Source organism: Anolis sagrei, chromosome 1 (genome assembly GCF_037176765.1).
Source record: "Anolis sagrei isolate rAnoSag1 chromosome 1, rAnoSag1.mat, whole genome shotgun sequence".
In the NCBI taxonomy this organism is placed as follows: Eukaryota; Metazoa; Chordata; class Lepidosauria; order Squamata; family Dactyloidae; genus Anolis; species Anolis sagrei.
In genome coordinates this window covers 264375820-264388708 of record NC_090021.1, presented here as the reverse complement: position 1 = coordinate 264388708, position 12889 = coordinate 264375820, and the positions used below count along the sequence as shown (strand labels likewise).

Genomic DNA, 12889 nt, shown 5'->3' with positions numbered 1-12889 from the left:
TTGTGCAATCATTTCTTTCCCACTTTTAGTAGTTGTATAGGGAAATATTGAACTTTTATGCAATGCATGAGTGCAAGGCCTTGGTGCTCATTCCATGATTAGCTGTGATAACTGTCACTACAGTGATGTGTATTTACATTGCACTAAAATGTATGAGGTCTTGCCTTGTAAATTAGGGATGTGTTATGTTGTTTGATTTTTATATGGTATTTATTTATCTATTGTTTTCCTTCCTTTATTGAGCCTGCCCAACTTGCAGTGACTTCTTAAGCCTGGTACAAGGAATTATGGATTTGCAAGAACTTCTGGCTAAAATGACAGCAAAAGTAGGTACATGAGCATTACTTTCAGATTTCAGTACAAGTTATTATTTATTTCATGTCTTTGGGGCAATGTTGGGCTGAAAATCTGTTATACATTGCCCCCCTGTGGGACCTTGGGGGACTTCAAATTACTGTACACTCCTTCCTTCACTCACAAATCATTTAGCCTCCACTACTTGGTGGCATTAGGGAAGTGTCACTACATTTTACATCTGTTTTAGACTTATAGAATGACTTGTTTTGCACACAGAAGACCAGCTAGCAGTCATTTGGAAAAGGCCTGTTATCTATTTGTGGGGTGTGGCACTTTTACAAAATCAGCAATCAATATACCATTACTACTCAAATATTCTGCAGAATATATATTTAGATTCACTTTTGTGGATATCAACAAACTTGGGAGTATAATATACCCACTCTTTAAGTGGTATAGCAAAGTATGTGATTAAGAGAATAGTGGTGGTGGTTTCATGTCAGTACAGTGATGAACTCTTCTGAACTCTGAAGGAACTATCCAGGATTTTGAACTCTCTTCCCTAAAATAGCTTTATAGTTCATATTAAAACCTGGTATGTATTTACCACCTCATTAACAATGGAAGTATAGCTGCTATTGCCTGTAAATAGGCACTGTTGAACACAATAGGACTTGTGTTTTTAAAACAAAAACATGCATATGACTGATTACTGGAATTAAAAACAGTAAAACTTGAAAGAGGGACTTGCTGCAACCTCTTCTTCTTAACGCCCCTTCTGTATATCATCAGTTTCTGATGATAAACAGAATCTATTCTTGTTTAATGTTCACCCACTCTTCACATTTTGCTTCATACTGGTGTCCCATCTTGATTTTATATTGACATTTTCTACATGATACTTTTTGCTCAGCATGCTTGACCAGTATCACTTTGTAGGAATAAAAATATTAAATTTCAGCTCATTGTACTACAGGAAAATGAGATAATTATTCTGAGACATGCTCGTGGTCTTAGTAGGTACCAATTAAGTAGTGTATTGAGTGACTTCTCCTTGCCGCAGTTAATTATATTTTTCTTGCTTTTTTTAAAAAAAGTCTCAATAATACATGATTAACATTCTGAAGGTTACATGTATCTCTTGAAGTAGAGTGCTCTTTACCTTCTTGTTTCTAATTCTCAGTGATGTTGTTTTGTTGTCCTTTACAATGCATAAATTGAATGCTTTGTTGCATTAATGCCCAAGTGAGAAAACATGGTCACAGTGGATAGTTTACTTGTTAGAGACAAGCAAATGGAATGTAAAATTACTTGTATTATTTAGTGATTAAATACATCTAGGAATTAACCTTTAAAATGTAAGCCTCTGCAAAACCCATTGACATATAAACATTCCTCTTTAAGCCCAATTGTGTGAGTGATATGATTGCAACATATTTCAGTGACTTGTTTAATTGGTAGTAGAAATGTTCCAAGCCTGAGACCTCATACTAAAAAAAGATTAACTTAATTGGTTTAGTGTTTAATACTTATATAATACAAGAAAGGAGAAGTAAACCTGTTAGGTTACATCAGGTTGCATACATTTCTGCTACTAAAATAAAAAGAGTGCAGGTATTAACTGTGTTATAACTTGAAGATGTGAGATAAAGGAACATGGAGTTTAAAGACTACTCCTGTTTTCATTGTTAAATTATATGAACGTCAGAGCAGTTTTCCTGATTTTGTTACTGCTGCAACTAATCACTCATTTCAGGGAGTAAGTGAAGTGCATGTGAAATAAATTGTCATGGATGGGTACCTAACTTTTCTCATATAGATAGTTTGGATGGCTATATTGCAAAGACAGTAAGTGATCCTTGTTATGATGTTCATTTCTGCAATGGGAGGAGATGCATCAAATACCCTTGCTTACATGACCTCTCAAACACATCCAAACTGAAGGACTTTATTTATGTTCAACAAATGCAAGGACTGGAACATAGTCCCCAGTAAGTATATTCAGGATACACACATTTGGCAAGCTTCTGCTATGTCAGGCCTGCTCAACCTATTGCCTTCCAGGTGTTTGAGCATCCAACTCCCAGATGCCCTAGCTGGCTTGTTCAATAGTTAGCAATTCTGGGAACTGAAATCCAAAACACCTGAAGGGCCACAGGTTGTGTAGTTTGTGCTATGTGGTTACAAGAGGAAGAACCGAAGTTGGAATAGTTGGGATTGGTAGAGCTGCCAGGAGGGCTGTTGCTGAGTTTTTTTACACACTCCTGTATAGGAAAACATAGTAGCTATTGAGAGATGAAGGCGTGTTCCTATTTGGAACACATTTTCAAACATTGCAGAGTGAGTAGAGACAGCAGGTCATGGAAAGCACAAAGGACAATTGTAGCAGTTTGTACTAGCATAAGCTTTCCCTCTGCCTTCTTATCTAATACTATGATGTCACGGCATAGCAATATATGCATGGCTACCCAAAAGTAAGATCAATTGCATTTCTGGAGCTTTCCGGGTAAAGTATTGTAGAAGGAACAACATACTCTACATAAATTCCCCCAGTGAGAATATTTGGTATCCATATTAAGCAGGGCTAGTGTAATATCAGTGGTTAAGACCAGGATAATTATTCAGGATTCTTTAAAGCAGTGGTTCTCATCCTGTGGGTCCCCAGGTGTTTTGGCCCACAATTCCCAGAAATCCCAGCCAGTTTACCAGTTGTTAGGATTTCTGAGAGTTGAAGGCCAAAACACCTAGGGACCCACAGGTCGAGAGCCACTGCTTTAAAGGGAATCATGTGCTTATTGTATCAGGAAACCATCTTTATAGAGAAAAAGAGTCAGACCAAAAATGTTGGCCTATACTTGCTTATAAGACACCGCTATGCATGGGTATAAGCTAGTAACCATTATTTAGGATGCAGCCCCATGGAAACTCCCTCTCTAAACAAAAAGAGAGCAAAGATACAAAGTGAACTCAGTATGTAAGAAGAAAGCAAAAGCCTTGAATACATAAGCCAAAGAAAATGCAGAGATGTGAAGCAAAGGATGTTGCAATGAAGATCAATGTGTAGACATACACAGATGTGGAAGCTTTCTCCGTTCGACCAAGAAGCAAACTGCTATATTTGTCTTGTAGCAGAGTTTATAAAAATGCATATACATACAGACAGAGTCCAATTCTTCTCTTTAAGCCACAAGCTTTTCAGAACTCCAATACCTTTGCAAAAAAACTTCTAACTCCTTCCAACACCACCAAACTCACCATAAGGAGTAACTCTTTCTTACTCCTTTATTATCCCAGCAGTTACCCTACCCTGGCTGTAACTACTCAATGCTTGCCGGGCTCCCACTGCCTGCTGCCCTGATCCTTGCACTACTTGTTACTTAACAAATTATACTCTAACAAAAGATATGCGTTCTCTAGCCTTCTTTCTCATATGGATTCCTTTATAGGATTGTTGATGTCTGTTTTCTTCCAACACATCTTGCTTAAAAAGAAAAAAAAGATATTTAAGGATTTATGAAAATAAATGCAATTTTAAACTAAAATATTAAAATAAAGGTAAAAGTGCTGAAGTAGCTCAAAATACAATTACACTTGACTAAAAGGTATATGGTATTTCAGTAGTTGTGAGACTAGAAGTCTTGTCAGAAATGTCACTGCTAAAATGGGAAGTATTATTTGTTCACCAAACAAGCATGGCTATTTGACTTTTAAAGTGTGAAAAACATTTCTGAAGTCAACTGGGATTTCAAGAGGAATGAATGCCCATTCTGCTGATAAGACTGAACCATGCATTGCTCTAATGAAATGAAATATTTTTTTCACCCTGGAGGGAAAAAATGAAGTTTAAAACCCTACACTGAATTTAATAAGAACATCTTGCCCTTTGTCTTTCTAAATCTGTTTGCGTAGATCTGACAGAAAATATAATGGTTTATGGAGTTCTATAAAAAAGATGCTCATGGGTATTTTGTGAGAAATAGAAGAAAAATTGTAAGATGCAAGTAGATACCTGTTCAATAAAGACTGTACTTTTTATGTTATTTGGTAAATACTGGAAATTACTACTATAAATTTTGTATTTTTCCCTGCAAGGCACACATGATTTGGGAGCATGTACTGTGGCTTTTACTTGTATTGGAATATGATTTAGCATCAAAATAATCCCTTTGGGTTCAGATGTAGACACATCTTTGGAAAATGAGCCCCCTTCTTGTGTGGTATAATTTTTGGAAAAAAATCCAAGGTGAACTATGTATGACTCTGTTGGTAGAGCCAGAAACCTTCAGTGAAGCATGAGGTAGTGGTCTTATGAAATATGCTGTTACTTCATTAGAATTTCACAGTATAATTTAAATGAGGTATATTCAACTTTTTGATGACTTTTTGTTACTTAGTTGTGCTACCATCTACAGATTGTAACATACAGACCTAAAACATTTCTCTTCTACAATCCATAATCAATGAAGTAGTAATTGAACCATTAGCTCTCTCTGATCCCATCTTTTATATTTATACATTATATGCATACATTATTCTACACATGTCTCAACAAATACTTTTTTTAAAAGAGTTGCAAATATTTTCCATTCAGTAGCATCATACAAAATGGACCAGTATATTATGGAACGAGATATGGAACGTCTTGTAGAATCAGAATCTTGTCATTCCTAACCATTGGCCATTCTGTGTAGGACTGAAGATTTTTACAGTTGGATAACATATTCCTCACAGCTTGCACAGGGAATTACAATTGAGTTGCTGTCTGCATGGGACCATTCAGTGAGTTCATAACTAGCTCAGTGATGAACCAACAACTTACACTTCAGATTTGTTTGGATGAACCACTGTGCTTTAGCTCATATGTAATTTCCACATGACTTAATATTTTAACCTGAGTCTGCAAGCTTGATTTTCAGCAACTGAACTTTTAAATCAGACAGCTCAGTTGTATTCCTATGCTTTACTACATGTACTTTACTTACTTAGGCGATCCCTCGTAGCTTGAGGATGATGGTCCTCCAGATGTGATGTCTTGACAGTGGGTCCATAGGTGGCTGTGGAGCCCTATTCGTGACCTGCTTGTTCTCCCACAGTGAGGACATTGGTTTCCAGACGGAAGGTGGTCCTGGTCAGGGTTGGCTTGATGTGCCTTCCTCTTGGCACGTTTCGCCCTTTCGCCCTCCATTTGTGCCTCTTTGAATTCTGCAGCACTGTTGGTCACAGCTGACTTCCAGTTAGAGCACTCAAGGGCCAGGGCTTCCTAGTTCTCAGAGTCTGTGCCACAGTTTTTAAGGTTGGCTTTAAACCCAGACTAGATACAGACTAAACAGACACACATAATTCCAGATACATAGTTTTATGTGCCTTAAATCTCAGACCCCCTCCACACTGCCCCCATATCCCAGGATCTGATACCAGATTATTTGGCAGTGGAAACTCATATAATCTAGTTTAAAGCAGATCATCTGAGATCAAATCTTGGTATATAGGGGAGTGTAGAAGAGGCTTCATTCACTTGTGTATTCAGTTTGGCACACCACTCTACAAATTCTAGTTATGGTTACTATTTCATGATCAAAAGGAAGTTAGTGTTCTGATTACTTTTAAAAAATTAATTTTCTCACTCAAAAATAACTGACAATTGTAGCTGAAATGAAAACACATCATAGGGCAACTGATCGAGGTATTAGAATGATTTGGTCATCTCTTAGCATATTTCCAAGGGAAAGATATAGGAACTCATATCTTCATGGGCCTCTGTAAAGATATCATTCCTGTCCCCAGGGAGTGAAACAGGAACAAGAGCTCCCAAGCTAAGTATCCTCTTGAAAGCCTTCACTTGCAAAGTTCCTCAAAGGCATCCCTAATACGAGTGAGTGGCCTTGCCATAACTGACTTGTCCAAAGAAGGGTTAGGGTTATGGTTAGAGTTAGGTATCAGGTTCCAGTTTCCTTCCTGTCCTATTGTAAAGTTGTGGTGGGCATATCTAAGAACCAGTAACCTGTATGGATTACTCTCTGTGAGTGGATGTGTGTGTGTGAATGAATGTGAGTGTGAAAGAGCCATGAGCCTCCAAAGAGCCACAAGAAAAAAATCTTCCACAGATGCATTACCTGTACCTAGGCAGTGACCGAGAGGAATATGCAGAGTGACACAAGGAGGAAATGGAAATTGATGTCTAGTAATGTAACAAGGTTTAATGTGCCATTTCTGGGGATGTGCATCTTGTGGGTTCAGCTAGAGACCAGGCCAAACATCAAGCTGACTGATAAAGTTAATCAGGTGTTTTTATACTTGCCCTTTTAAATGTGTTTTAAATAAGTGGTATGCTGTACTTTTATGTTCTGTTTTATGTATTTTAAACTATTTTAAATATTTTAAAAAATAATAAATAGTTATATTTTCTGGAGAATGTGTATTTTCTTTGCATTTTTATCAGTCATGATTGTCATGTGGTTTAGCTCCATACTTCATGAAATAGTTGACTAATTCAGCTTGAAGAGCCAGTAATATGCCTAGAGACTAGTGTATATGTGGTGTAAATTGTTTGTGCTTCATTGCTGTTGGTGGATCTGAACAGATTAGATCAGCTTAAAGTTCTCCTGTTTCAATGTGACTTTTGCTGATATGACAAAATGCAAATATGTTGAAAATCAGTTAGCTGCTTCTTTGTTTTGGTTTTTATAAAGACTTATATAAAGCTATGTGCATGAATTCTGGAAATTAAACCAAGAAACTTTCATTTCTAGCTAAATTATGCAGAAATGAGGCTTAGTCAGTTGGAAAACTGTCACTGTGAGAAGACTTGTCAAGTAAATGGAGTGATCTATCGAGACAAAGACTCTTGGGCAGAAGATGATTACTGCAGGAATTGCACATGCAAAGTAAGGCACTTATAACTTACATATGGGAGTAAGGCACCTCATTACATTTTTTTCATATAGGTTCTTGAACACTAGCTCTGAAAGCTGTTTTATTGGTTGTATATTTAGAGCAGAATGAAGAAGCAAAATGCACTATGCATCTAAAAATACCTCAGATGGGCTTTAAAAATAGGGTTTCCTGTTTATAGTGTAGAAAGGTATCACCACAGAGTATGAGAAATGAAAGCATTATCTTTATGCATAAGTTGCATCTTGCATGACAACAATATGTATATCCTATTTATGGTATTTTATCATGTTGAACACTGTAGGAACAAATGTTGAATTAGTATGTAAATGTTGTTGTTCTGAAATTATTTGATAACTATCAGAAAAATGTTTTGTTTGCCAAAGAAAATAGTTTTTTTGGCAGGTGTTAAGAAAATAATGTATATCTAAATAATGTATGGGCTGGAATTCTGTTGGTTATTCCCAACTAGAGTTGGGAATACTTTGAGTGAATTGTCAAATGGTAATCGAAAGCATAGGTAAACCCCTTTGATTTTTAAAAAAGTCTTCTTTGGATAGGTCTATTAACAGAATTCAGGCTATGATATGCCTCTAGCCATTAAATTAATTACTTTATTGTGGTTTGCAATGTTGCTACAATTGATTAAGTGATTTTTGTCACATATTAGATCATGCTTTCTCCAAAACATTATTTTGAATGGACACACGATTGAATTTCTTTTTTTTTTCTGTTGTTGCACAGAATGGAGTAGTGGAATGCCGGAGGATGGCCTGCCAACCATTGAACTGTTCTCCTGATGGCCTCCCAGTCCATATAGCAGGCCAATGCTGTAAAGTATGCAAATGTAAGTATAGGTGTAAGGCGTCCCCCCTCCCTCATTCTGCAGATTTCTGATATATGAAATCTATTATAAAAATGGAGACAGATGCTCTTCATCTACATATTCACAGATAATTGTATGTAGCATTGGGAAAAAGTGTAATTTTATAATATAAATTTCTGTTTTAGGAAAAAAGGATAAAGGCTATTTCAGAAAATTCTGGCATTTTAAAGAAATAATGCCATTCATATAATTCTAATAATATTTGTGAATTATTTTCTTTTTTAATGTACTTCATTTTAATCAGTGTGGTGAAATGCATTAGGTTCCATATTGGTGGAAAATGAGGTGTTGCATAACTTCCAACATTTCATAGATGACAACCAGAATATATACCTAAGAGTATAATTAAGAAGAAGATCACTCCGGTTGGAAGAGGCTGGAGCATCTTGCTTTTGGTTCATCAAACATTTGTTTGTGCCTCTCTTCTCCCCCAGGCTGAGTTAACTGAGCACAAACTACTTTTGCACTTTTAATGCAGTTTGCAGCAACAAAACTAAGAAGAAGAGGAAGGGGGAAAGGGGGAGAAAAAAACTGTATTTGAAAAGCAACTGAAAAAGTAGAACAACAGATGATTAATTAGAATTGATAAAACTAGTTTGGGAGCATGCTGTGTTTTACCTCTGCAGGCTTAGGTTTTGGTGTATTGTCTCGCCTTTAAATGCCTGCTGCTGTAGCATTGTGGTAGAGCTCTTCTCATGTAAACATTAGTCTCAGTATTTTTGCTTTAACACCCTTGGGCACTTGACACAGGGTTACTGGGTACTGACAAATTCATTTCCCACAATCCTCAGGTGAAGCAATGTTAAATCTTTTCTGGGAAATTAAAAGTCTTCTCCTTTCAGATAAGGCTGCAGCTCAGGACCTACCAATAGACCAGGACTTGACCAATGTTTCCTCAAACCCAGGCATGTAGCGGGGGGGGGGGGGGGGGAGCTTCAGCCCACCCCCCCCCCCAATTCTCAGTGTGGTTCATGAGAAGGCCTTACTGGTACATTATTTAAACTGTTATGTTTATTCATATCATGATCTGATCACCATGCTCAATATATCCCATATGCATGAGGGAATTGGGGTAATGATACAAAAGGTTTGCTAGGGTATATCCTCAACCCCCCCCCCCCCAATCAAACTCACCCCCCCCCCCAGAATCAAATTCAGCACCCCCTGAATCAAACTCCTGGCTACGGGCCTGCTCAAACCCATGACAGAACTTATGGAGAACTGTAGTTCAAATCATAGTATCTTCAATTAAAGTATATAGGGAACAGTTTTGTAAGAGACAGTTTTGTATTCCATTATTATTCTGTAGTGATGACTCAGTTCCTAAGGTTCCTGGATGAAATATGTTATCTATACTCATTTCAATCTGGTGTCAGACCTGACAATAGACCGAAATTATTTTGTTGCCTTGGTGGACAATCTTACTGTATAATGGACAGGGGAGCATGTCGCCATTGGTGCTTTCTTTGTTACAGCAACTTTACTGGCTACTAGCTTTTGGGGATGTGGGGGACAATGACCTCAGTTACTGTAGAGGCAGTGAATTCATTTACAGATGCTTCCATAACTGCTTTTGGTTGTATAAAAACTGTCTGAATACCAAACTTCTGTCAAGATATGATCCATCACTGCAAGAGCTTCTGTACAACTCAGAGTAGCTATAAGAGGAGAAAAATAAAATTGAACATGGATTTAATGCAATGGAAGTTCTGGTTTTCCCTGCAGGGCACTCTGTACAATCTGAGACCAGGCTTTCTGCTGATCCCTGTTTTCAGATGTGTGAAGGTCAGTAAGCAATAGATCTACAAATCAACCCAGACCTCCAAGCCATGAGAAACAAATTCATTAGTTTCATAAGTTCAACTCCTCCTGTGAGACTTCACTCCTCTGAGATGAACAGAGGCAGGGAAGGTGGTGGTGGGGGGAACCATCAGCATAGCACAAAATAACATTTTTTTTTTTAAAAAAAAGTAATGCTGTTAACATGATTTAATGTTTAATCTCTTTCATTTTTTTCACTGCATTTATTTTAGTTATTTTTTATTTTGGGCTACCTTGGGTCCCATTGGGATTACAGTGGGAAACAAATCTCATAAACAAGTAAATAAAACCTCAAAAAGCTGCTGCAGTTGAAGTAGACAATAACTAGACTAGAAGAACCAGTGCTTGGTATCTGTATATGAATGGCTAGTTCTGTGTTATAAAATGGAGTTTAGCAGTCTGTAGCTGTTACCCTTTTTTTCTATCTACTTAATTTCATTGCTTTAATTCTAATTGCTCACAGTAAGAAATTTCACAGCTCATTGGCTGAAACCATTCTGGCTCCACTGAAGAGTATGTAACTGGCACCCACCATTTCCTCCCTCACCCCCAGGCTATTTAGTTTAGATTTGACCAAATGAAATAAGCAGCATTATTTCATCCAGTCTATTAACCACGAATAATGTTACCTGATTAGGATTTAACGTTGTGGTCTTGTCCTCCCCCAAATGCCTTTAACAAAGTTACATCATTAAAAGATAACAGATACCCACCCAATTAGGTAAACATATGTGGTATTACCATGAGTACATTTTCCAGTATAATATAGGGATAATGGGAATAGTAAGAATCCTTCTACTTCTCCTCCTCCTCCTCCTCCTTACTTGCAAGAAACAATTTCTTGAAAAAAAAATCAGTATATCCCTTTAACCACTTAAACTCACTAACAGTTTCACCATTTATTAACAAGCCAAAGGTAAGTCAGGAAACAGAAAGCAGTGAAGCTTTGAATTTCTTCTCATCAAGAAGAAGATAGTCTTCCACACAGTAAATACAGGATTCCTAGGTTTGATTAGCCTCCTCACTTGACACAGGCTTCCATTTTCATCATTGTAAGAGCAACAGTAACAGTGATCGTCTCTCTGCCACCCTCTTCATCCCTTTTAGGAGAATGCCAGATTCTCTAAACAGATTGATCATCCCTGAGAAAACAATGTTGAGTGTATCGACACTTAGTGGGAGCAAAATTATCCAAAAATTAATACAGAAGGAGAAAGATTCTTTCATTACTGTGAGTCATGGTTGTGGAAGAAGGGCAAAATAACTGGGATCACTGTTCCTGCCAAACACAGCTGCAAAGAGGGCATTTCTCTGAGCAAATAACTTTGAGTAAAGGAATTCTGCTCAATCACCCATGCCTTCAGTTGTAGTAATTCAGGATTTGCTTGAGAACCTAATTTTTTCTATAATGCTCCATGGGGATTGGCTTTTTACTCCTTCCTGACATGAATAGATTATAGCAATGAGCAAAAATGGTGATTAAAGAAGAGGAAGAAGTCCCAGGCATCTCTGCCTCTAATGATAATCCTTTCTCTTTCATTGATGGGCACAGTGCTCAATATGACATCTCCATTTCACCAGCCAACAATATTTCATAGCAGGTAGTGGGAATGTGCTTGACTGTTGAATTGAAGGAGACTTTCTCTAATTTCTCCAGAATCTAGCATGAGAAATTCATAGGCATGATCCTAGGCCATTGTCTTGTTAATCACGATTGAAATGTAACAGTCACTATAGAGCTGAATTTGAACTAGAAATTAGAAAAAGGAAGTGCCTATAAGCCTTTAGGGCACTTGTAGTTTTCTTAGCCATAGTTGAGAGATCAGAAAATGCACCTGCAGAGTTTTTCTTTTCTTTTATGTGATCTGATTAAAATTTGATTAGTCTTTGCCCCAAGTGCTTTGATTGACACTAAACTTGATTTGTTTGTCCAGTATGGTCTTGAAATCTCTTCTTAGAGAAATAGGCATATTGTAGTTGATTGAAATAGTTTGCATTTGCTAGTGCCTTGAAAAAATGACATACTTGGGACATAGTTCTCTTGGGGCACACAATACCAATCAGTGAAGCTACCCATACTGATAATACTGCATGGATTCGTTTCTCTGCACTTTATATGTTTAGTTATGAATAATACCCTTAACAGTAATTCTCTTTCTTTAGGGCATATTGAACAGCATGATTATCTGTCTTTTTTTGTTCATGGGTTAAAGCAGCAAGCATTTTACACTTTAGAAATGAATGAACATATTTTTGAAAAGAGATTTCTACTCTCTCCACCCATCTTCAGTTAATCCCTCAAATACAAAATGTGGTCTTGAGCTCAGAGATGTTTTGAAGGCAAAGTCTGACTATTCTCAAGGTTTTCCTTTCTTGTCTACATGCATCCCTGGAATGTGGCCAGTTATATCTAGAGTTGAAAAATGCACCTGCACCTTTCATTAGCCTTCTTTAGGCCAGGCAGACTACAAGGTCAAACTTCTTCAAATCCCACCTCAAGAGAAATGTGAGATCAAAATTCAATAAATAAATTAAATAAGCAGCTCTGGCAAGCCAAACCAGAGGCATGGTCTAGTTAATAGGACCACCCATGGTGAAGGATCTTTTGGCAGAGGTAATTCAGAGGAATGATACAAAGCAGCCAGAAGCCATATAGATGGGTGCCAAGATAGAAGCTCATGGGTTCCACTTGTAAGGCTAATATTGTAAATAGACATTCTTTCTAACATCCTTCACAATACTGAATCTTGTAAAGCTCTGCTTTCTTACTTCATTGAAAATTACACACAGTTAACTAGTCCTTAGATGTCTTCCATAGCAAAGTGTTTAGCCCAGGCATTTACCCACTAACTCTTTTTTTTTTTTTTGAGAAGAAAGAGATTCTACCCCATCCTTTACTTATATCCAGTCATCTTTGAAGCACATCACCCCTGGTATTATTTCATAGTCTTCATAGGATCAGTGGGTTCTTTCATATCCACTTGTTTAGGGGAC

The 12889-nt window shown here is 37.3% G+C and overlaps 1 protein-coding gene across 2 annotated transcripts in view; it reads left to right on the top strand.

Annotated features, from left to right (window-relative positions):
- Positions 1-12889, top strand: part of NELL1 (neural EGFL like 1) — a 604942-nt gene that overhangs the window by 170250 nt on the left and 421803 nt on the right. For both annotated transcript variants that reach the window (XM_060765757.2, XM_060765749.2), the window contains exons 7-9: positions 244-326; positions 7047-7181; positions 7933-8035. In XM_060765757.2, the coding sequence (XP_060621740.1) occupies positions 244-326; positions 7047-7181; positions 7933-8035 (321 nt within the window). The remainder of the gene's footprint in view (positions 1-243; positions 327-7046; positions 7182-7932; positions 8036-12889) is intronic.